The sequence below is a fragment of the Nansenia antarctica genome, assembly GCF_963989245.1.
Source record: "Nansenia antarctica genome assembly, chromosome: 5".
Classification (NCBI taxonomy): Eukaryota; Metazoa; Chordata; class Actinopteri; order Argentiniformes; family Microstomatidae; genus Nansenia; species Nansenia antarctica.
Window position 1 is genome coordinate 17,152,023 of NC_137690.1, and position 25,000 is coordinate 17,177,022.

General features: G+C 46.3%; 3 protein-coding genes across 3 annotated transcripts in view; 1 reads left to right on the forward strand and 2 right to left on the reverse strand.

The window, feature by feature from the left end:
• Positions 1-4,465, reverse strand: part of tfip11 (tuftelin interacting protein 11) — a 16,792-nt gene extending 12,327 nt beyond the window's left edge. Inside the window, exons 1-8 of the mRNA XM_080530799.1 lie at positions 4,393-4,465; positions 3,845-4,060; positions 2,898-3,078; positions 1,090-1,255; positions 842-969; positions 513-671; positions 202-393; positions 1-18 (exon numbers count right to left, since the gene is read on the reverse strand). The exon at positions 1-18 is cut by the window's left edge and continues 162 nt beyond it. Of these exons, the coding sequence (XP_080386925.1) occupies positions 1-18; positions 202-393; positions 513-671; positions 842-969; positions 1,090-1,255; positions 2,898-3,078; positions 3,845-4,050 (1,050 nt within the window). The 5' untranslated portion in view covers positions 4,051-4,060; positions 4,393-4,465. The remainder of the gene's footprint in view (positions 19-201; positions 394-512; positions 672-841; positions 970-1,089; positions 1,256-2,897; positions 3,079-3,844; positions 4,061-4,392) is intronic.
• Positions 4,466-5,118: 653 nt separating this feature from the next.
• On the forward strand, positions 5,119-7,965 carry srrd (SRR1 domain containing; the record flags this gene model as incomplete). The annotated part of the gene is made up of 7 exons (XM_080530617.1): positions 5,119-5,270; positions 5,396-5,436; positions 5,543-5,763; positions 5,964-6,062; positions 6,156-6,307; positions 6,404-6,449; positions 6,573-7,965. 7 exons carry the CDS (start codon positions 5,119-5,121, stop codon positions 6,756-6,758), a joined length of 897 nt encoding a protein of 298 aa, XP_080386743.1. The 3' UTR covers positions 6,759-7,965.
• A 609-nt stretch (positions 7,966-8,574) lies between these two features.
• The window catches only part of LOC308157812 (clustered mitochondria protein homolog), a gene marked incomplete at its 3' end in the record, with an annotated part of 19,361 nt that continues 2,935 nt past the window's right edge, over positions 8,575-25,000 (reverse strand). Inside the window, exons 3-29 of the mRNA XM_080531413.1 lie at positions 22,805-22,914; positions 20,019-20,190; positions 18,226-18,354; positions 17,848-18,008; positions 17,593-17,747; positions 17,309-17,431; positions 16,772-16,901; positions 16,484-16,576; positions 16,119-16,285; positions 15,659-15,844; positions 15,149-15,526; positions 14,934-15,007; positions 14,656-14,760; positions 14,391-14,491; positions 14,116-14,268; positions 13,955-14,017; positions 12,279-12,511; positions 12,044-12,131; positions 11,724-11,877; positions 11,389-11,528; positions 11,159-11,239; positions 10,863-10,988; positions 10,662-10,771; positions 10,420-10,513; positions 9,807-9,935; positions 9,553-9,626; positions 8,575-9,412 (exon numbers count right to left, since the gene is read on the reverse strand). Of these exons, the coding sequence (XP_080387539.1) occupies positions 8,575-9,412; positions 9,553-9,626; positions 9,807-9,935; positions 10,420-10,513; positions 10,662-10,771; positions 10,863-10,988; positions 11,159-11,239; positions 11,389-11,528; positions 11,724-11,877; positions 12,044-12,131; positions 12,279-12,511; positions 13,955-14,017; positions 14,116-14,268; positions 14,391-14,491; positions 14,656-14,760; positions 14,934-15,007; positions 15,149-15,526; positions 15,659-15,844; positions 16,119-16,285; positions 16,484-16,576; positions 16,772-16,901; positions 17,309-17,431; positions 17,593-17,747; positions 17,848-18,008; positions 18,226-18,354; positions 20,019-20,190; positions 22,805-22,914 (4,367 nt within the window). The remainder of the gene's footprint in view (positions 9,413-9,552; positions 9,627-9,806; positions 9,936-10,419; positions 10,514-10,661; positions 10,772-10,862; positions 10,989-11,158; positions 11,240-11,388; positions 11,529-11,723; positions 11,878-12,043; positions 12,132-12,278; positions 12,512-13,954; positions 14,018-14,115; positions 14,269-14,390; positions 14,492-14,655; positions 14,761-14,933; positions 15,008-15,148; positions 15,527-15,658; positions 15,845-16,118; positions 16,286-16,483; positions 16,577-16,771; positions 16,902-17,308; positions 17,432-17,592; positions 17,748-17,847; positions 18,009-18,225; positions 18,355-20,018; positions 20,191-22,804; positions 22,915-25,000) is intronic.

A 25,000-nucleotide genomic window follows, 5' to 3' on the forward strand; every position in this document is an offset into this window, starting at 1 on the left:
CTGCAGACGTCTGGCAGACTACATAGAGAGAGAGAGATCAATACAGTTAAGGTTTACATGATGAGAGGCATCATTTGTCTTGTGGAATAGACCTCTGCAGAGGGGGGGGGGGGTCTGGTGGATCATTATAAAAGGGACTGATGTTATTTCTTGTGTTAAGAGAGAAGACAAGGGGTCAGGAACTCAAGAGTTGAAGGCTACCTGTAGAATGTCCTGCTCGGTCAGGTCGATCAGCAGTTGGAGGTTGTGTTCCAGTTCGGGGAGAGCAAAGCCCGTACTCTTCTGCTCGCGTGCGGACACGCTCAGTGGAGCCTCCTCTGGTACACTGTGTTTGTTGGTCATCTGACTGTAGCTGTAGTACACCTTCTGTTCTCTACCAGTCATATCGATCACCTAGAGAGAGAGGGAGAAGAGAGAGAGGGAAAACAGAGGGAGTGAGACAAGAGGGAGTGAAACAGCAATTAATGTGGTTCAATCTGTGCGTGTGTGTGTGTGTGTGTGTTCCACCTCACCTTAACCTGGGCCAGTTCTCCTGCAGGTGTGGTTGTGGTCCGTCCAGCCAGCTTGCCTTTGGCCTTCAGCTCCTCTACAGTCCTGTAGGAGTACTTAGGCCGCTTCTTTCCAGCGCCGGCTGGATCCCTACGCCATTGACCAAGCTCCCTTTGGAACTCCTGCACAGAGAGAGAGGGAGGGAGGGAGGTGGGGGGCGACCAACAAGACATTGTTAACTCTGCTCAGAACTACCTGCAGTGTCCACCATCTAATCCTCACCTCTCCCATTAACAGGTGAGCCGGTCATGGAGAAAAGGACACATGGAAAGGAAGTGTTTTAGGGCCTTACCTTCTCCTCCTCCTCTTCTGAGTCAACAACAGGGAAGTCCTGTAGACTCTGCTTGGTTCTCTCGTTGCCATAGGCACCAATTGCCCCCTTCCCCTTGCGAAGCTTTGCCTCAATTGGGTTAAGAATACCTACAGAGAGTGATTGTTTTAAATGATATGCATCACCACGTATCCATTTCCTATCATCATATTCTTATTCAATCTAAACAGAGTCTTCTCCTCCTCTTTCTCCTCCCAAGCCATACCCACCTTGTGCGTTTTTGCCGAGTCCTTTCCCTTGTACGTAGCCCATCTTCTGTAAGAGTTTCTGACCAATCCCACGTGTGTGTTTCTCCCAGTTGCCCAGGTCCTGTCCTGACCGGATGCCCCCTGCAAATCCAGTTCTCTGGGACTGACTGCCACGGAAGTTACCACCCTGAAACATGACATGGGGTAGGGGGAGACAGGCAGAGGAAGAGAGATACAATGGTTAATAGGGATGCACGATATTATCGGCACCGATATTTATCGGCCCGATATTGAGGAATTAATGTTTATCGGTATCGGTATTTATTATAAAATTAGCCGATATTTAAACCGATAATATGAAGCCGGAAATATTTCTGCTTCCGGTTTCCGGTTTCCGCACTCTGCTTCCGGGTTCCGCGCTCAGGCACGCAGTTTGTATAGACGAGACGCGAGCGAAACATGCCTTCCCCTGTGTGGACATTCTTCACAATTTCTAAGGCAGATGTTGCGTTTGCAATTTGCAATACATGTTCAACAAAAGTTCGGAGAGGAGGGCAAAGGGCAAAGAGTTACAACACAACGAATCTAATAAGTCACCTGAAGAATCACCATTGCAAGCACGCTGTATGGAAGGAATATCAAGCACTCGCAGCAGAACACGTTAGCCCAGCCACGGAAAAAAAATCCGCGGTGCCTATTGAAAACGCATTTGAAAACAGCAGGAAGTTCACTCGAGACAGCTCAAAGGCTCAAGCCATCAATGAAAAAATAATGGAGTTGATGGCCCTCGACGACCAGCCTTTCTCTGTAGTAGAAGATAAAGGATTTCGCCAGCTAATTTCACATTTAGAGCCCCGGTATGTACTCCCAAGTCGCCGCTATTTTGCAGACGTGTGCCTGCCGGCTCTGTATGATACAGTCGCCACACACATCCATAGTCTGATCGATACTAGCGTAAGCCAGATAAGTTTTACCACGGACATATGGACTTCTGACGTTAGTCCAGTCAGTATGCTTAGCCCTTTTCAGTTGCTTTATTAAGCATACTAGTGTAGCCTACTATGTGCCTTGTATCATTCTGTTTATCTGCAGACTAAGCAGCCATTTGGCACTAGTTTCTGTACAAGTTCTATACAACTTTTGGTTCTTTAAAAGTCTTTATTTTTGTATTGACTGATGCACAAGGTGCACTTTATTTTTGTATTGACTGATGCACAAGGTGCACTTTATTTTTGACACTTTTTTGATCTAATTACTCTTAGGTGAGCCTTTTTTGTTTTCATAAAAGGAGGCCAGATCTTGGCTAAAAAAAGCATTGTGCACTGTATAACAGATTCTGTTTGTTAGAGGAAATAATAAATGAACATTTGAAGACTCAGAAGTGTTCTCTTTGTTGTGTTAACAATAGTGATGTAAGTTAGATTTGGTGAGATCACTATGGAATATTAAATCATCAATCTTTGCTCACTACATAGCCTTTCTTACCTTCAGGTGTGCATGAACTACAGGTTATCAACTGTGAAATGATATCTGAATGGTCTTTATTGTCATTGATATAGTACAGGTACCAAACAACGAAATTTGGGAGGGGGAGCTCCCCTGGTGCTAGGAAAGAAAAAATAAAATAATAATAATAATATCGGTATCGGTATCGGTATCGGCCACGAGAAGCGGGTAAATATCGGTATCGGTATCGGTTGGGAAAAATGCATATCGTGCATCCCTAATGGTTAACATGCTAGTCAGCCAAAATCAATCTCTCAGTCTTGATACCCCTTTCACTATCACACAGGAGACTATCACACCACATTCCTTTCTCACACACGTACCGTCTGCAGTTTCTTGGGTGCCGTCTCACGGGGAGGGGGTGGGGGTGCAGGGGGTGGGTCATCCTCATCAGAGTAATCAGAACCTTCGTCCCTTGGTTGCTGCTGCTGCTGTTTCTCCTCTGCTGCAGGCTTACGGAGCCCTGCACTCACAAAGTTCACCGGAGCAGAGTAATCCTTTGACCTGAAACACAGAGACAGCCACACATATATAATCGCATATGCTGTTAGTGTCCCATTATACAGGGAATATGAAAATAACTTGTTCGTTGGATGCTGAGTGTCCTGCACTCACTGACTGCACGCAGTCCTGCACTTTGTGAGACTGCAGCAGAGGGATAACACAACATCAGCTTCTGCCCATGCCAACGACAGAGGCATTCTAGTAAACAGGGGTGCAAACTGGTGATGGCCCAAAAAGGTGACCCTTTTTTTTTTTTGCGGCTAACCTTAGGGGGGGGATAGCGCTAGCTCTAATGGTGTTAAATAGATATCGCAAGCACTAACGGTGGTCTAACAATGATGCATGTGTAAGTAGCGGCAGCCCTGACCTTAACACCTGCAGAATCAGTTCACCTCGAAAACAGTTTACTGTGACTGTATTCTCTATGCTGTCTGGAATTGTACCTAGCTCCCTGAAGCTAAAAGTTATTTCAACAGTAGTGGAGTTCAGCAGACAGGAAGATTAGTTAGCTCGCGCATCATGTGACTTGGATGAGACTTAGACCCCCTCCCACCCAAAATATTTTTTTTGCAGATCTCCACAATTCAAATGGATGACATATTTTGAGATAAAAACGGCTAATTTAGCAGAAAGGTGACACGTTTGCACCCCTGGTAAAGACAGACTTTTGTCACTCTAGCAGTTCTGACCTATTTTGTGGACGTATCAGTTGTTGGGCAATCAGAACACTAAGTTGACTGGATCGTGACAGGACTCGGACCCTCACCTCTTGCCTCCGAAGCTGGGCCTCTCCTCGTCCGAGTCTCTCTCTGCCCAGATACCGTAGGTGGTCTCTTCCTTGGTTTGCCTGTGTCTGCGACGCTCCGGGTTAAACTCATTAGCCAGGTCCCAGTCTGTCACCTCGAACTTCTCTATCTCCACTCCGTCTTCCTCCTCCTCCCCCCTTCGCCCGTACAGGTGGGACATAGACATGATCAGGTATCTGAGAGGAAAGAAAGACAGACAGTATGGTTTAGTGCATACATACACAGTCTATTGACCTCGGATTGCCTAGATCGTATAGATACGAGTATCGTATGGATATAGTATATAGGAGTACAAGGCCATGACAGTGTCAGGACATTCTGGATCTAAGCAAAGTGAGTGATAGTCAGATTGATAGTTCCGCTAGCTAGAGAGCTAAGCAGGGTCCCTAAGAACCAGAATAATACTACTGCTACACATATAGCTACGTTAGCTTACGAGTTGATCGGCAGCTAGTTAGCAATTGAAAGAAATGGAACAAGTTGTTTAGTTGTTAGCGTAACAATGTACCTGTGGTTACTTTTGGACCGATCAGTTGTTCAAGACAGCAAGAGTCAATTGAAAACAACTAGAGAGCTACGATCGTAACGCGCCTCGAAATGACCCGAGTACTTCCGGTTGGCACTCTAACCGGAAGTAAACGAGGAACGGCGTGTGTGTGTATCACTATCAACAGTCCCACGTGTTACTGGATATTTGGTAGAAACGATCGAACAAACTATGTCGTTAATTGGTATTAGTGCACGTTATCTGGAACGGAAATATTTCATATAGAATATATATGGAATATATATGGACGTTTTAACATTTATTTTCTGAACTAAAATAGACTAGTAACTTGCCGTGTTCAAAGTCGGTTCAAGTTATGATCGTTGAGTATTTTGTAGACAGGTAATAATAGTGGCTGGCGACAGATCGTGACGTTAGAATTATAAGGTTCTATCTCCATTTTTGTCAAAATTGAGTTTTTTTTACATAATCTGATCCATTAGAATGAATGGTCTTTATTGTCATTGATATAGTACAGGTACCAAACAACGAAATTTGTTTGTTAAATTAGGTGTTTATTAATGCCTGTGTGGTGTTATTTTTAAAATGTTGAAATGTTTCAGTTAGTAATTCATAAAATACAAAGGTTCCATCTCTCAGAACATAATGGAATGTAAAAACTTTGACGCTCAATATCTCTGAACTACCCTAAACGGAGATAGAACCTTATAATTCTAAGCTCACGAGATGTCTGAGGGGAGCGAGGAGTGGCAGGTGGCCCCCCGGCGGCGGAAGGGGGCAGCCCGGGTGGGAAAGACATCTCATACGGCTGGTCAGGACCTGGAACATGCCGGGGCTGTGGACACAGAGCGAACCAAGCAGCGAGTCAGAGAAACTATGTGAGTACACAATACATACTTATTAGTATTTGTCCTACTGATTCATGCCCCCATGTCAGTGTCACTGTCATCAGCTATACAACATATATAGCTTGGTTAATGAAGTCATGTCTCTCCCTCTGTAGGTCTGAGCTGAGGTGTGCAGACTTCTGGCTGGTGTGGAAAGGTGAGAAGCTATCATTGCCAAGCTTTTTGTGCTTCAGACCAACACAGCCCCCAGCTCCCGTGTGTTATTGTGTACACATGATGATCCAGCCCTTTCTTCTCCTCAGTGCGGCTGATGGGTCTCCCGATTGCATACCCCCCTGGACCTCCAGAGGAGGAAGGGGACCCGCCTGCATGCTGTGACCGTGGGCCCGAGACAGGGGACCGGGCCCCTGAAACCCCTGACAGTCCACTGGATTGTGTATGTTATGGTCTGGGCTCCTTCTCCTCATGTGTCTCAGCTCGCTACCAGCTAGCTATGCTGCTACTTCTGCTGGACGCACTACAGGTCAGAGGACGGACACGCACGCACGCACACACACACACACGCACGCACGCACACATACACACACACACACACACACACACACACACACACACACACACACACACACACACACACACACACACACACACACACACACACACACACACACACACACACTGTACTGTACTCTCTTATGCTGCTGTACTTCTCTTCCCTTCTAGATCCCAGTGCAGAGGTGCTTTGTGTATGACCCTGTATTCTCCTCTGGGGAGAGAGAGGTACTAAGAGAGCTGGGCCTCACTGTGCTCACAAAGAATGAGGTAAGGTGGGCTGTGTGTGTAGACATGTGTGAGAGAACTAGGTAGGAAAGCAGCCATGTGTGTGACTGTGATTTGTTTTCATCTGTACTACAGGAAGGGAAGCGGCTGGTGTCCAGGCCCACTCTGTTCTACCTGATGCATTGTGGGAAGGCTCTGTATAATAACCTTCTGTGGAAGAACTGGAGCAGAGAAACCCTACCTCTACTGACTATTATAGGAAACAGCTTCAGTGGCATACAAGAGAGGTGTGTGTGTGTGTGTGTGTGTGTGTGTGTGTGTGTGTGTGTGTGTGCGTGTGTGTGTGTGACCCGCTGAAACACTGCCCTCTGTGTTCCCTCCAGGATGGTGCAGAGAGAACTTCAGCGAGACTACAGCTACATAGCAGACGTATCCTTTTACAAGAAGTGCAGAACCAGTAATAATCAGTAAAAACCAGTATAGGAAGAGCTGTACAGTCTGTTTACATTGTCTCTGGAGCGTTTTAACCCTTAACTGCCCTGCGTGTCTCAGGCTGTGAGTGTGTGTGAGGAGTGGCCCCTTCCCTGCCCCTCCCGCCTCCTCGATGTGTTCAACGACACCGCCCTTATCACCTTCCCAGCCAGCAGCCTCAGCAAACTTCTGCAATTCACCGGAGCTAACCCACCTGAGCCGCAGTACCAACACTGCCCTGACCTGGAGATCATTCAGAGAGAATGACAGAGCTGATAAAGAGAGAGACAGAGAGGGGATACAGAGGGTTGAGCATCTGGGGAGTTCATCTCTTTAATGCTTCCCTTTCAAGGACACAAAGGTCTAGAAGCATGTAGGTGGTGTTATACTCTCTTTTTACACCAGCACCCCTTAAGTATGTTGTGAACACGAGGTCAACATGTCACAAGTGTGTGCGTGTGTGCGTGTGTGCGTGCGTGCGTGTGCATGTGTGTTGGGTGTGTCTGGGTGTGTTTGAATTCCTTTGTATCATGGGATCTGCTTATCTGTGGAATGTACAGTTGAAGTTTACATACCCCTTAGCCAAATACATTTGAACAGCTAGGATCACTAATTTATTGTAAGAATGTGAAATGTCAGAATAATAGTAGAGAGAATGATTGATTTATTTCAGCTTCTATTTCTTTAATCACATTCCCAGTGGGTCAGAAGTTTACATACACTTAGCTAGCATTTGGTGGCATTGCCTTTAAATTGTTTAACTTGGGTCAAATGTTTCGTGTAGCCTTCCACAAGCTTACCACAATAAGTTGGTAGAATCTTGGCCCATTCCTCCTAACAGAAATGGTGTAACTAAGTCAGGTTTGTAGGCCTCCCTGCTCGCACACGCTTTTACAGTTCTGCCCACAAATATTCTATAGGATTGAGGTCAGGGCTTTGTGATGGCCACTCCAATGCCTTGACTTGAGATTGTTGTCCCTATATGCAGTTGCAAACTGTAGTCTGGCTTTTTTATGGTGGTTTTGGAGAAGTGGCTTTTACTTAACTGAGCGGCCCTTAAATTGATTTATTTTGGTTTCCCCATGATGTCAAGCAAAGAGGCACTGAGTTTGAAGTTTGGCCTAATACATCCACAGGTACACCTCCAATCGACCCAAATTATGTAATTTAGCCTATCAGAAGCTTCTAAAGCCATCATTTTCTGGAATTTTCCAAAATGTTTAAAGGCACAGTCAACTTAGTGTATGTAAACTTCTGACACATTGGAAGTGTGATATAGTGAAATATATGTGAAATAATGTCTGTAAACAATTCTTGGGATAAACTACAAAATAGATGTCCTAATCGACCTGCCAAAACTATAGTTTGTTAATATGAAATCTGTGGAGTAGTTAAAAAAAGAGTTTTAATGACTTCAACCTAAGTGTATGTAAACTTCAGACTTCAACTGTATGTAATATGTATTACCTCAAATGAATACCTTTCTTAAATGTGTATTAGCTTACCAAATCTGCTCTATTTCTTAGTAAATGTAATATTTTGGTTCAGAAATGGTATAATGGTCATTAATGTGTCAGGTCCTTTTTGTTGAGTGAATGCATTCACAGTATATGCCACAGGAAACAAAAGAAACACAAGATCATTGCTTAGTCAGTAGAGTAAAACGTTTAATGTTAAAAACAGTGCAGCCCACTCCCGATATCCATAATACATTCCCAGGCCTCAGATAGTGGAGCATGGTACAGTGGCACACTCCTCTTTCCCATCTCTTCCCATTCTTCTCTCTACTTCTGCTTCTCTTCCTCTCTCCCTCCTCTTCACTCTTCCCTCAGTCATCTGTTCCAACCAAGACTCCTGACTGCCTCATTCCAGCTGACCGATCTACTGTAGCATCTGATTACCCTGCTGTACCTTTTAACAATAATCATTTGAGGATGAAAAAATATCTGGCCCTGTAGAAGTGAGATCAACTTCTACTGCAACAATACCTGCAATAACACAACTTCGGTGGAATCCAAACCCCTATCTAATGAGTCATTTGATCCGTCAATCTTCCAGGATGTTGCCAGGGTTCCACCCTTTCTCAGTCCTCTGCTGTTCCGTTAGCTGTAATGGCTCCCTCTGCCATGATCAAGGTTAGTTTTGATTGGCCAGCAACTGTTGAGGCCTCTCCGTTCGCAACAACTTCAGGCCCTGATTGGTCAGCAGTGATTTCCAGCATTCCGTTCACACCGCTGAACTCGACCGAACTTGATCCAGGCTTCTCGATGGCGATCTTAACCTTGCTGCTTGTTGTATCACCCTCAGACTCCAGGTCCAATCCATTCTGTGGCTCAGTGTCCTCTTCTGTAGCACTCAGCTCTGCCTCTCCATTCATTGGCCCTGTGTGCTGCTCAGCCTTTAAGATGTCTGTCCCTGAACCCTCCTCTGCTGAACCCTCCTCTACTGAATCCACCTCTACTGAACCCACCTCTACTGAACCCACCTCTGCTGAACCCTCCTCTACTGAACCCTCCTCTACTGAACCCTCCTCTACTGAACCCACCTCTACTGAACCCTCCTCTGATGGTTCCTGCTCAGTGGGCTCCTGTTGAAGGCCATTAGCTGTTGCTGGGGCGATGTTCTCCACTGAAGCTGTCTCCTCTGGTTTCTCCTCTTGGTTCTCACTGCTGGTCTCCTGGGCAGCACTTCCTCCATCCTCCGCCTTCTCCTCATCCACCTCTCCCACAGGGCTCTCCTCGCCCTGGCCTCCGTTCTCAGCCTTCTCCTCATCCACCTCTCCCACAGGGCTCTCCTCGCCCTGGCCTCCGTTCTCAGCCTCCGCTGGTTTTTCTTCTGGTGCATCATTTAATTTGATGTTGTTCGCTTCTTCTGCTGCCCTCTCTTCCATACGTTTCTGTCTCAACTCCTGGAGCTGGGCACTGGGAGAAGACATATCTATGTTTATTTACATGTCGGTTAAATGCACACACACACGCACACACACACACACACACACACACACACCGTCCTGGCATAATAGTTCACTGTGCTTTGCACTTTAGTACATGTGGTACAGTACCTCTGTATGTTCTTCCTGATCCCTGTGACTAGAGCCAGCTGCTCCAGAGTGGTCTCAGTCGAGGGGGACAGACTCTAAGGACAGAAGTGACAGAATGATCAACACTCAGAACACTCAGTTCATATTCACATATGTAGATCACAACACTGTTTGTTAGGGACAAACTGGGTATGTATGAATGTGTGTGTATCAGTTAGGGGAGGCAGAAATTGGAGGATGGGTTTGTGGAATGCATGAAACGTGTGTATGTTTACCTCAGGTGTTTGCGTGCCTGTGACCTCAGCCGCTCCCTGCCTCAGAGAACGCTCCACACGTACTGCCTGCTGGGTAATGGAACGCAGGAACTCTGAGCTGCATTGCGTCTGAGGGTGATCCTCACCATACTAAGAGAGAGAGAGAACTGAGTTATACACTGAACACTTGCCTTCGTACAGCATGGCATGGGTCCTGACTCACACTATCCTCCATAGTTGCTTTTTTGTTTGTTGTGTTTCTTTTTGTTGTTTGAGAAAGGTGCTTTAAAGGCACAGCACTTTGAGCTGTAAACGTTTGCAGGAAAAGTGCTATACAAATAAAGGCCATTATTATTATTATATAGCACCTTTTCACCCATTCACACAAACATTCACACACCAATGGCGGCAAGGTGCCGGCCCGCTCATTGGGAGCAGTTTGGGGTTCAGTGTCTTAACCAAGGACACCTCGACATGTGGCCAGCTGGGGATCGATCGCCAACCTTGTGATCATTAGACGCCGGCTCTACCTCCTGAGCCACAGCCGCCCCTTCCTTAGGCCTTCCTTAGGCCTTCCTTATACACCATCAAAGACAGGCAGACAGACAGACACACACACACACACAGTACTGACCAGGACTGTGAAGGCAGAGAGGGCCTCTTTCTCATGGCTCATAGCAGAACGGTAGTCTCCTTCACCACACATCCACTGAGACAACAGGTGCTGACTGGACACAGGTGGAAGGAGGGGGGGAGGGAAGGGATGAGAGGGGAGGAGAGAAGAGAGAGAAGACGTTAACTCCTGAGATTTTCACTGAGAGAACAAGTAAGACTACTGACCCATTCTGTAAAGACACAGGTTATAGACCCAATTACCTGAGGGCCGTGTGCATGTCTACGGGGCCGAAGAATGAAGTGTTGAGTCTAAGTGCGCTCTGTAGGAACTGTCCTGCCTGTTCTCCTGTCACTAGTAACCCCAGACAGCTCTGAGAGAAAGAGAAAACATAAATCTTTTCTCTGTGGAGAGAATGTGGATGAATACCGAGTTGAAGGAGAACGTAGCTGTAGTGAACTCACGTCCAGTGTAGCGATGTAGGGGTGGTCCTCTCCATGAACCATCAGCACCAGAAGGCGAGCTCTGAGTAGACACTTCTGGGCCAGAGCATTCTCCCCTCCAGCATACACATACACCGCCAGCAGGGCCTACGCAGAACACACACACACACACACACACACACATTATAAACACCACATACAGTCACCGCTGGGCTAGATCACTCAAGCCTCACACATACAGTACATACAGTATTGTGGTCATTGGTGACTGGTGTTGATGCAGTGGCTGTGTGGTTTTGAGGTAGTACAGTACTCACATATTGCTTGATGGTGTTCGGATGGTCAAAGCCAAACACTCTTTCACTGATGACTACTGCTCTCAACTGGACACTGCGGGCCTAAGGAAGAAGGGGTGTCACATGCAATGATGTGGCATGATGCAATGATGTGGCATCCAGGCCTATTGGATAGATGGACAACCAAACAACCTTACTGGGGCGACGTTGGAACCTTAATAGATGTGACATTATGGGTGAGACTGGTGTACCTCTGCTGGATGTCCCTGTAGGTAAGACACTCTGGCCAGCAGGCTGAGACAGTGGCAGGCCTCTGGGATAAGGTCGTCACACACGCGACCAAACAGGTACGCTGCCTCCTTCAGATGGCCGTACGCCTGGTCCAACAATCCTTGAGAGGCCGCCACAGACACAGGTTAGGTTTCACTTTATTGAAATGTTTCACATCCCGAGCGGCACAAATCCTCAGTGACAACAGCAAAACCATGCATGTATCATTTAACATCGCAAACATTGTAACTCTTATTAAAACATTGCAACGCCTTGAAAAAGAGTATTGTAATGGTTTTCGACTGCAAGTTCTCACCTTTCTCAACACTACTCTGACCGACACGGAACACTCGTGAGGCATCGGTCGTTGTCATGGTGATGTGCTTGACGACAGGGAAGATGTTCAGTACATCATCAGGACCAATGGGGGCTTTTGTTTGGTTGTCGAGGAAGTAGTCTCTCAGTCGCAGCTGTGGGGACAGAAAGATGGTGAGGGACATGACTATACTCCCACCCAGGTATCTATACTATCTTCTTTACCTGTACTCCAGGTATCTATACTATCTTCTTTACCTGTACTCCAGGTATCTATACTATCTTTACCTGTACTCCAGGTATCTATACTATCTTCTTTACCTGTACTCCAGTCTTCAGACAGAACTCTCTCAGCAGAGACATCTTCTGCAGCCCATAATACAGCTCTACCAAGTCGTCAGGACCAGAACTGCAATGGATACAATTACATAGCATTACACATTTGCATGACTTTACAAATGAGCTGTACAGATACAATTTTGAATGATGATAGAATGATGAATTGATTTATACGACCGACCGACAGACAGACACTAGATTGACTGAATGTTCTCACCCCAGGCTGTGAGTGATGTTATAGGTGTCTGTTGCCTCCTGGTCAATTAGGTTCCAGAGTTCAGTTCCACTGAGTGAGCTCCAGGCCGTGGTGTCCGAGGCTCCACCCCCCCGGCCACGTCTTTTTGACCGCTTCTTCGGCTCCTCCGCCGCAGGGGTGGTACTGAAGTGAGGAACCAATAGGCAGCAGAGGAAGTGACTGACAGCTGCAGAGAGACTGGAGGTGTCCACACCCTGCAGAGAGAAGAGCTGAGATTACCACCGGTTACAAAAAGATTCTCACTATGATGAGAGTAGTAAATAATAATAATAATAACTTTATTTGTATAGCGCTTTTCCTGCAAACGTTGCAGCTCAAAGTGCTTTAATCATTATATAATCTTAATTTAATTATTTTGTAATTTAAAGGCAATATTAAAAGGATGGGTTTTTATAATCTTAATTTAATTATTTAGTCATTTAAAGGCAATATTAAAAAGATGGGTTTTTAGTGTTGATTTGAACATATTTGCTGAGGTTGCATCCCTAATGTAAACTGGCAGTGCATTCCACAATTTGCGTGCATAAAATGAGAATGCAGCCTCACCAAATCTCTTCTTTTGTACATGTGATACACAGAGAAAACCAGCGTCAGAAGACCTGAGAGCTCTATTGGGCTGATATGCTAGCAAAAGGTCTTTCAAATATTCTGGTGCTATGCCAGTGAGAGCTTTATAAACAAGCATGTTAGCTTCATGTTTGCAGTTTGAAAGCAAGGTTCCCATCGTATTCGACAATTTGTCTTTTTGTGGTTTTGGTCCAATGACAAGAATCTCAGTTTTGTCCTGATTTAGTTGTAGAACATTTTTGGACATCCAAAGTTTTATATCTCGGAGACAATTCTCCAGCGAGCTTAGTGCATGTGAATTATCAGGCAATACTGATATGTACAGCTGAGTATCATCAGCATAACTATGAAAAATTACACCATGTTTTCTGATGATTCCACCTAATGGGATCATGTACAGGGAGAAGAGCAAGGGACCAAGAATAGACCCCTGAGGGACCCCCCATGTGATGTCAACATGTGATGTCAAAAGCTAACTTTTCTTGCTTGAAGATGAGAGAGGGTACTCTCTGCCCTGAACAACTGACTTTAGGGATGGGAATTGATAAGATGTTATTGATACCGATTCCATTATCGATTCTACTTTCCTGATACATTTTCTGTGTGGGAAAAAAGTAGGCCTACACAGGTTTTCAGCGTCAATGTAGCTGTTTTAGTATTTCAAGTCTCTGAACACAGAGTATAATATCTGAACACAAGAGTATTTTTTATTTGATGACTTGTTTGATCGATTGATTGTGTGAAACTTATACTACTGTTGACGTATCAGGGTCTTGAAGGGTTGTCCCATTTCATAAGGGAAGATTTCAACCACAACCCCTTGTAACTCTGTTCCGAGGGGCAACATGCCAGCATCGATAAGAGGAAACGATAACCTCGGAGGCATACGATTCTGATGCATTGAATAATTTGGAACCGGTTCTCGATTCCCATCCCTAACTAACTGACTTAGGATCAGCTTTCTCTACACCCAGTGTGGACATTAAACATTATGAGTTACGAACTAAACTGACTACTGAATAAGGACTGACTGAGAAAAGTTAGAAACGTATATATTCTAGAAACAGTACCTGTAGGAAGTTGTTGAAGATTGTCCTTGCAGAACGAACTACAATCTCACCTACAGCCAACCTCTGAGAGAATGAGACATAGGGAGAGAGAAAGAGATCAGAAGGGTTAGGGAGCTACTCCACAGCTCCTGAAGTTTCACCATGACATAAAGTGAACTGACCGTTATATGCCTGAGTTGCTCTTTGTGTTCTGATTTGCCGATGGCCTTGATCAGCTGACCCAGGTAGCGTAGGTTGATGCCTTTCTGATGTAGTGCCTCTTTCAGTGTAGCACCATCTATAGGCGCCTCACTCACCTCCAGGCAGGCCGCCATCTGATGCCCACACACACACACACACACACACACACACACACACACACACACACACACACACACAGTTAGCATATTTAACCAATTGAGAGACTGAACAACAGGAAGAGAAGAACTACACTCACAAAGGCCGGTATCTGTTGGGTGATGATGGAGGCTGCAGCCTCTCTCAGGAGTCTCTCCTGCAGTCTAATCTCCTCGTTGTCAACGGGGGGGAACACCACTCCTACACACAGTGGGGCAACACAACACACAATAACTGTAAACACTTCTCAGCTTCCAATAAGAAAGGCCTTGTTCCAATACTCTGGAATACATACACAGGATGGGTGGGGGTGGCTGGGTGAGGGGGGGGGGTGGATGTAGTGGGGTGTGTGACTGATTGGATACCTGGGCAGAAGACGTTTGGATTGAAGCGCATCTCGAATATGATGTCACTGACAGAGCCCACGTCTTTACAAGCACCTCGAACTGCGTCAGTGCCTCGAGGGTTACCTGTAAATACACAGACACACACATACACGCGTGCACACACACACACACACACACACACACACACACACACACGCAAGCATGAAATAAATCAATAAAATATCTACCATTACTGATAATTCAACGCAAAACTATCATAGACAGATGTATTTATGTATAACATAAACACTCCCCACCTGCTTGCACACACTCCTCCACCCCTCCGTTCTCCTCCATTCTCTCCTTGGCCCGCTTGTTGAACTGGGAATGCCTGAAACAGGGGGAGCGAGGAAGGGAGAGAGGGAAGATGAGTTAGGCTAGACTTACATTTTCCATCCACTCATAAAGACAAACACGTTGCATCTTTTGCTCTAAAACTGCGAGTGATGAAATCGACCTCTACAGGACTCACTTGTGTTGGATGAAGGCCTGCAGCAGCTCCGGCCTCAGCCTACAGAGACCATGAGGAAACAACCTGGGAAGCCCGGTGTCTGACTGGTACTGCTCTGGCCAGCCCTCCTTCTCCTTCTTCCCAGGGCCTCCCTCGACGGGGAAGTAGTTGGCATCTGCTGGGAAGCTCCTGAACAGGTCCAGTAGGTAGAACCTCCCGTCCGCCCCCACCAGGCCCTGGGCGTCCAGCGAGGTGAATAGAGGCACCTGGTGGCCGCTGGGCCCCACGACAGCGTGTCTCTGCAGGGAGAGGCCCTTGGCGGCCAGGGCTAGGAGCTCCAGGAGGCGACGGCGGTGGGGGGACTCCTGGGGTCCTGCGACCAGACCATACAGCTGGCCTCTGAAGGGGGGAGGAGAGCAGAGAAGTAGAATGAGTGTAACTATCTATCATTCAAACCAATGAAAGCATGGGTAGCCCAGCTCTCTAGATCTAGCTACAGTAGATGATGACGAAGGTTAAGAGGAGTTGTACCTGGAGGCAGACGATTGGGGTCCCTGACCCTGTTCTGAGCTCTCCAGGCCAGGGGCGAGACCTTGGGCAGATAGGCGGATCCCTCTGTAGTCTACAGTGGCAGTGGGCAGGGTGTGCAGCCCCTGTAGCGCCCCCTCTAGGTTACTGTATGCTTGGACTCCTGTCAGCTCATTCCTCTGAGCAGCCCTGTGTGTGTGTGTGTGTGTGTGTGTGTGTGTGTGTGTGTGTGTGTGTGTGTGTGTGTGTGTGGGGGGGGGGGTTACAGTATGCAACTGTTACTAACACAATTACTAACATGCCTATGAAACATGATATTTCTACAATGTTGTTTGTAGAGTACTAGCGTTACTATAGTAACATTTAATGTTACCGTGTTCATACTCATAGGTATGAAGGTATGTTCATAGGTATAACAGTTACCCTCTATGATCATAGCCATTATCAAGTTATTTTCTCTCACCTGCGGCCCCTCTCCCCACCCAGCATCAGCCCTGCTCCCCCCTGGCTCAGGAACAGCCCGCCCCACATGAAGGCTGGGTCATCAGGGCCTCCGGTGATTGGCTCCACGCAGCCATCAATCACAGTCTCTGCCCCTTGAGCCGCCGCCCACACAAACGCACTATTCACCTGCAGAAAAGGAGAGAGAGAGAGAGAGAGAGAGAGAGAGAGAGAGAGAGAGAGAGAGAGAGAGAGAGAGAGAGAGAGAGAGAGGAACAGAGAATGGAGAGACAGAGGGTTTAGTTACAACACATTATGAAAGAATGTTATGGGCAGGGCTCCGCTTGGTCCGGAAATCCCCCTACTGAAGTAAGGGTTTGGAGTTACCTGTAGCAGGGCTCTCTCTCTCTGCAGCCTCTCCTCCTGACTGTCCTGTGGAAGATCTCTAGCTGCTTGCATCCCTTCGTTCCAGTCTGGGCCCTAAACGCACACGCACGCGCACACGCACACACACACACACACACACACACACACACACACACACACACACACACACACACACACACACATTATTGAACACTAAACATTAGGCGTTACTCACATACACAAAACAACATCCTACTGTATGCACAAACAGGAGCATCTTCCCACCAGCTCTCCTATATGGAGACCAACCTGTGTTCCATTTTCGTCCAGACCCAGCCTGCTTAAGGGGTTTCTGTGTGTGCGGGGGCCAGAGGAGGGGCCCAGCCAGCTCAGGGTGCGGTAGGGAGTGGGCATCACCTCCACAGGGGACAGCTGGGGCCTAGAACAAGGGTGTTCTACATTATTATTAACCCTTTATTTAGGCAGGAAAGGTCCTACTGAGGACCAAGCTCTCTTTTTCAGAGGAGCCCTCCTTCACAAAGATAAAACAGATTATGAATGTACACTTCTGTCAATTTACACACACGCAATACATTACCCATACTGCACTACAAAATCAACAAAGATTTTAGGATTGGTTTTGTCATGCATGCATCAAATAATGTGTGTGTGTGTGTGTGTGTGTGTGTGTGTGTGTGTGTGAGAAATATTTGATTTGATTTGATTTAAGGATCCCCATTAGAAGCACACAGATGTACCTCTAATCTTCCTGGGGTCCTGAACATACAAAATACAGACATACAGACATAATAAATGTACAATCTACATACATACATAGTGTGTTACCTGTTTCTGAGAGTGATGAGGGCCTTTTTAAAGCCAGGGCTGATGTGAGAGAGCAGGTCAGTGAGACAGTGGCAGACTGGAGTGGAGGCAGCAGGACGATGATCAAACACTTCTACTGTGGACCTAAGAAGCACAGGAGACCGTAGTAAAGTCAATCCAGCGTTTTATAACAGATGTTTATTGTGCACTTTGCTTTGGCCAACTGACCCATGGTGGAGAAACACTGTTCTAAACCTCAACATGGCTGTTTGATATGGAAGTACAACTCAGCACCGCATCCTCACTTGTTAATGAAGAATCCTCGTGGAGAGGATGTGATATCAAACTTGCGTCCCTCCAGTGTCACCATGGTGATGTATAGGAAGTCTCCTTGCAGCTTCCGGTGTCCGGGGGGCGGGTTCCAACAGCTGAGTGACAGGTCTTGCAGACAGCTCGGAACCTGAAGAACAATGTCAGTGTGTTCATTTGTGCATGTGCATGTGTGCGTGTGTGTGTGTGTGTGTGTGTGTGTGTGTGTGCGTGTGCGTGCGCGTGTGTACCTCTTGCTGTGAGCTGTGTGGTAGCAGGGCCAACAGTGGTCTGTCTGTGGATCCCGGTAGAAGGTACTCAGGAGGACCTCCATCCTGGTTGGCTGGTTCAGCTTTTGAGTTGCTGGATGAGCGTTTCAGGCTTTTTCCACTGGGTGAGGCTGGGCCAGAGTCTGCAGAGTGAGAGTAGAAACAGGCAAAATTGTCCCCATCAATAATAATAGGATTTTATTTTATTTTATAAGTCACCGATTTTGTTGTAGATTCTTATTTAGAAAATCCTCCATATTGTCTCAGCTTCAACAGCATCATTAGCCTTCTTCTTTAGCAACACAAAGTGTGTGTGGTGTGTGTGTGTGTGTGTGTGTGTGTGTGTGTGTGTGTGTGTACCTGCAGTGTGTGTGAGTGTATCCAGTAGGCTGGGTGAGCGTCCCTCTCTCAGTGCGTCCTGCGTTGCACCTCTCAGCAGCTCCAGCACACGTGCCAGGTGAATTCTGGCCGAACGGGGAGAGTACGGCTCTGGAGAAGAAGGAACATAAACAACAATATGTGATGGCAGCTGGTGAAACCGGGAACAAGTCAGCAACCAATCAAATTGTTCTGGTTTTTATTCTGAAAAATGTAAATACATTTCAACGTTGTTGAAAATCAATGACACACTTGCTAGTCAAGCCAAAATATTGCAATGCAATGGATTCGGTGAGTAATCCCCACTACTACCTAGTTAACTATGACACTACTTATCTCACAAAACAAGCTGTGTTAGTTGACTAGCAAGTGTGTCATTGATTTTCAACAACGTTGACATTTATTTACACTTTTCTGAATAAAAGTCTGAACATTTGATCGCCTGCCGACTTGTTCCCGGGTTTCACCAGCTGCTGTTACATATTTGAACAACAGTGAACTGTTCAGTTGGTTCTCATTAATTCCACTTGTTGTCAGCTTAATACACACTAAATTCTGTGAATTTATAGCTCTGGCAGCTCTGTCAGCTAACCTACATTCCATTGCAACGTGTATACTTGTGGTAAAGAGAAACTATTTGGAGACATTAACGTTGTCAATCATCCTGTTGCCTCCAGAGATACACATGGGAGTACTGCCATCAGAACACACACACACACACAAAACGCACCATTATATATAGGTCCGTGGCTCTCTGCCGAAGGACATTAAAGCTAAGGTTAATAATAAGTCAACTTTCAAAAAAATTACTAAGATGTTCCTTGCCAAATAACAGAGAGGCACATTTGTGTGTCTGATTTATTATTTTTGAATATGACTGATGACTGTTATTTTTAATATTCTAGTTCTAACTCTTTCTTTCGTCTAATTGTTTAGCAATATACTATTATAATTTTTTTGTCTTGTGAGCTTATTTGTACTGTTGTACAATTGACTATACCTGTACTGCTGTACAATTGATCATACCTGATTATTCCACAAGTCGGTATTGCTCACAATTGGTATGTCGATTGTCATTTATAGTCTCGTACTCTATGTTTTTACTATAGACACTTAGCTTGACTGAGTGTCTTTTTACCTTTTGTAGATTTTTTTATGTCTGTATGTCTGTATTTTGTATGTTCAGGAGGACCCCAGGAAGACTAAAGGTACATCCTTGTGCTTCTAATGGGGATCCTTAAATCAAATCAAATCAAATCTTTCTCACACACACACACACACACACACACACACAGGCTTTTCATTTTCCTGGTGGCCCGCTGGTAGAATGAGCTTCCCACTGCTGTCAGGACTGCAGAGTCACTTCTGCTGTAGTCTAAACACACATCTCTTCAGGCTACACCTTAACTGTAACTCTTCATCCCCTCTATCCCCCTGTGCAGTTTCTCTACTGTCAATAAAATATGTAAAAAAGAATAATATCAAATTCTTATTTCTAGCATGAGTGCCAATGGCCCCTGGCCTTAGCATAGATGACTTTTTCTTGCGATGACTCACTTACTAAAGGCGTCTGCTAAATACCAAAAATGTAAATATAAAGGTCATCCAGACGAGGTGAAGAAAGAAGCTGCTAAACTAGTTGGCACGTTATGCTTATCTCTGTGCCAGGACTTCTGCTCTGATGTGGTTGTTGCTCTACCGCCATTTGCAGCAACTTGACTGTAAGAGTGTTTGCGCGGGAGGTGTTTCAGCCAGAGAGAGAGGGTGTCTCTTACCCTCAACCACGCGGAGTATGGCTCCAGGTTTGAGCCCCTTCAGGCTCTGGAGCTCTACCAGAGGGTCAAGGATCATCCCAGACAGGGCCAATGAAATGCTGGAGCGAGGACATACCTCCTCTCTCCCTAGGACAGCCATCACAGCATCCTGGACCAGCCAGAAACCATGGACCTGCCGAGACACACACACACTTTCACTTACACAGCAGGACACTCAGAGCAGGACACACACTAAAGGACACACACAGAAGGACAGCAGGAGATGAGACAGTCACAGAGAGGGTATATCCATTGTCCACCACATTGGCCTCTTCTCTTGTTACAATCAGGGAAGGAAAGGAGACAGGGAAAGGAGACAGGGACAGTAGACAGGGACAGTAGACAGGGACAGAAGACAGGGACAGTAGACAGGGACAATAGACAGGGACAGAAGACAGGGACAATAGACAGGGACAATAGACAGGGACAGAAGACAGGGACAATAGACAGGGACAATAGACAGGGACAATAGACAGGGACAGAAGACAGGGACAATAGACAGGGACAATAGACAGGGACAGAAGACAGGGACAATAGACAGGGACAGAAGACAGGGACAATAGACAGGGACAATAGACAGGGAAAGGAGACAGGGACAGTAGACAGGGACAGTAGACAGGGACAGTAGACAGGGAAAGGAGACAGGGACAGAAGACAGGGACAGAAGACAGGGACAGAAGACAGGGAAAGGAGACAGGGAAAGGAGACAGGGACAGAAGACAGGGACAATAGACAGGGACAGAAGACAGGGACAGAAGACAGGGACAGAAGACAGGGACAATAGACAAGGACAGAAGACAGGGACAGAAGACAGGGACAATAGACAAGGACAGTAGACAAGGACAGAAGACAGGGACAATAGACAAGGACAGTAGACAAGGACAGAAGACAGGGACAATAGACAAGGACAGAAGACAGGGACAGAAGACAAGGACAGAAGACAGGGACAGAAGACAGGGACAATAGACAGGGACAATAGACAGGGACAGTAGACAGGGACAATAGACAGGGACAATAGACAGGGACAGTAGACAAGGACAGAAGACAGGGACAATAGACAAGGACAGAAGACAGGGACAATAGACAAGGACAGAAGACAGGGACAGAAGACAGGGACAATAGACAAGGACAGAAGACAGGGACAGAAGACAGGGACAATAGACAAGGACAGTAGACAAGGACAGAAGACAGGGACAATAGACAAGGACAGTAGACAAGGACAGAAGACAGGGACAATAGACAAGGACAGTAGACAAGGACAGAAGACAGGGACAATAGACAAGGACAGAAGACAGGGACAGAAGACAAGGACAGAAGACAGGGACAGAAGACAGGGACAATAGACAGGGACAGGAGACAGGGACAGTAGACAGGGACAGTAGACAGGGAAAGGAGACAGGGAAAGGAGACAGGGAAAGGAGACAGGGACAGTAGACAGGGACAGAAGACAGGGACAATAGACAGGGACAGTAGACAGGGAAAGGAGACAGGGACAGAAGACAAGGACAGAAGACAGGGACAGAAGACAGGGACAATAGACAGGGACAATAGACAGGGACAGTAGACAGGGACAATAGACAGGGACAATAGACAGGGACAATAGACAGGGAAAGGAGACAGGGAAAGGAGACAGGGACAATAGACAAGGACAGAAGACAGGGACAGGAGACAGGGACAGAAGACAGGGACAGTAGACAGGGAAAGGAGACAGGGACAATAGACAGGGACAGTAGACAGGGAAAGGAGACAGGGACAGAAGACAAGGACAGAAGACAAGGACAGAAGACAAGGAAAGGAGACAGGGACAGTAGACAGGGAAAGGAGACAGGAAAAGGAGACAGGGACAGTAGACAGGGACAGTAGACAGGGACAGTAGACAGGAAAAGGAGACAGGGACAGAAGACAAGGACAGAAGACAAGGACAGAAGACAAGGAAAGGAGACAGGGAAAGGAGACAGGAACAGTAGACAGGGACAGTAGACAGGGACAGAAGACAGGGACAGAAGACAGGGACAATAGACAAGGACAGAAGACAGGGACAGAAGACAAGGACAGAAGACAAGGACAGAAGACAGGGACAATAGACAGGGACAATAGACAGGGACAGTAGACAGGGACAATAGACAGGGAAAGGAGACAGGGAAATGAGACAGGGAAAGGAGACAGGGACAATAGACAAGGACAGAAGACAGGGACAGTAGACAGGGACAGAAGACAGGGACAGTAGACAGGGACAGTAGACAGGGACAGTAGACAGGGAAAGGAGACAGGGACAGTAGACAGGGACAGTAGACAGGGACAGTAGACAGGGAAAGGAGACAGGGAAAGGAGACAGGGACAGTAGACAGGGACAGTAGACAGGGAAAGGAGACAGGGAAAGGAGACAGGGACAGTAGACAGGGACAGTAGACAGGGAAAGGAGACAGGGACAGTAGACAGGGAAAGGAGACAGGGAAAGGAGACAGGGACAGTAGACAGGGAAAGGAGACAGGGAAAGGAGACAGGGAAAGGAGACAGGGACAGTAGACAGGGACAGTAGACAGGGAAAGGAGACAGGGAAAGGAGACAGGGACAGTAGACAGGGACAGTAGACAGGGACAATAAACAGGGAAAGGAGACAGGGACAGTAGACAGGGACAATAAACAGGGAAAGGAGACAGGGACAGTAGACAGGGAAAGGAGACAGGGAAAGGAGACAAGGAAAGGAAAGGAAGTTATTGCAGTATTACTCTGTCCTTGTGTTTTACCTGCAGCTCAAAGGCTTCTACTCCTGTCCCCTGGATCTTCACAGTTAATGATGTGTCCTTTTCCAGCTTCATATTAGCAGCTCCTTGGCCATTGGTGAGAGTATGCACATCTGATTTGAGGAACAATAGAGAGATCAGAGAGTATGTAAGAGATTATGTAGTTGAAGTTAAAGCATGGAAGTGGAATATGAACAAACCATCAAAACCATGATCACCCCCAGGCCTGTGCTCCTTGGCAGAATAACAGTTTGTCTGAACATCTTAGCATCAAACATAAAACACTTCAAAGACACTCTTATACCTCCTCCTCCTCCTCCAAAGCGTGACAGTTTGGATCAGAACTCTCATGGAGCAGGACTCAGCTTGTGTCTGACACGCACACACCCATACCCCCCCACCCCCCTCCACACTCACTCACACACTCACACTCACTCACACCCACACACACCCATACCCCCCCCACCCCCCTCCACACTCACTCACACACTCACACTCACTCACACCCACACACACCCATACCCCCCCCACCCCCCTCCACACTCATTCACACACTCACACCCACACACACCCACACACCCACACACACACACCCACACACCCACACACCCACACACACAAGCAGGACGCAGCGTGTTCCTGAAGTTTATGACTGAACCTGTTGAATTTGCCTATGAGCAGTCATGTCACCTCAGGGGGGGAGGGACAGTCACACCCAACTCTGGCATGTAGAGACAGAATGCTGCACACACACGTAGGCAAGAGGCTAATAAATGCCCCTGTACCACCATGTCTTCTCTTTTCTTAATATCACCTAATATCCCTGTACCTAATATCCCCCTGCACCTAATAGGAACACTCTGTGTTGTGATTGGCTGGGACTGCATCCAGTAGTCACTCCCCTCCAGATCACAGGCCCAGCGCCACAGCCTTCCCTCCCCTGGAACTTCCCTACTGACTCTCTGCAGTAATGTCTCAGGAGTGGCTACTGGTTGGCCTTATCCACTACTACACATTCAAACAAAGACAAAATGCAACTTAAAAAAGGCAACAAATAAAAAGTCCACGGCTGTTTATAACTCTAACAATGTCCGTTCATGCACCAATAAAACATGCTGGCCCCAAACATTGATGACATGGATGTATTCTTACTAGTTTTTAAAGTGACTGTCTTGGAACATTTGGTGCCACTGTGACACGGTCCATCCCAGGCACAGCAATACTGAGATTTGAACCCACATCACAACATCACAGTAAATGCTGACAAAATCTAAATATTTATTAGCACTATTACTATTAGCACAGTGAACTGGGTGTCATGCTTGATACTCAGTCAGGCATCAGCTTTGAAATGTGAAGAATTCTCAAGCTTCTTTAAAGACAAAGTGATCTCTATAAGGACGGGCATTGCTCATATAGCTCCCGAAATGTTGATGTTTTAGCAATATTATGCAATCTGAACTCAGCAAAATTGTTACTCAGATCAGCTCCTCAACATGTACTCTGGATCCAGTCCCTACTAAATTCCTCAAGAATGTATATGATTGTTTGGCTCTATTTTTAAGATGATTAATACCTCATTGGAAACTAAAAAGTATATTTCCTACTGCTTTTAAGACTGCTGTAGTGAAACCTCTACTTAAAAGGTCAAATCTAGATAATACGATCCTTAATTATAGGCCTATAACCTACCTATCAGGTTTTAGATCCAATCACAGCACAGAAACAGCCTTCGTCAAAATAGTATGACCATTGATCATATCATAACATTTTAATTGAGTGCCTTGATAAGTGGGTTGGTCTCTCTTTTAGTGTCTTAAACTGGTTTCAAACCGACATTACTGGGAGAGAATGTTATATTAGTCTAGGCTCTAGGGGATCATGTGTCTGTAAAACATGACCTTTCAGTGTAGCCAAGGGAGCTGTCTTCCCTTTCTATTTTCCCTGTATATGCTTAATTTTAATAATTTAATAATTTTGACATTTAGCAGACTCTTTTAATCCAAAGCGACTTACAATTACAAATTACAGGGACATTCCCCCTGGAGTAACTGAGGGCTAAGTGCCTTACTCAAGGGCACACTAGTAGTGGTGTGGTTTCAGGCGGGATTTGAACTCACAACCTTCTGATCACAAGTCCAACTCACTATCCACTAGACCACCACTACCCCTATGCTTCCATTAAGTAACATCATTAGT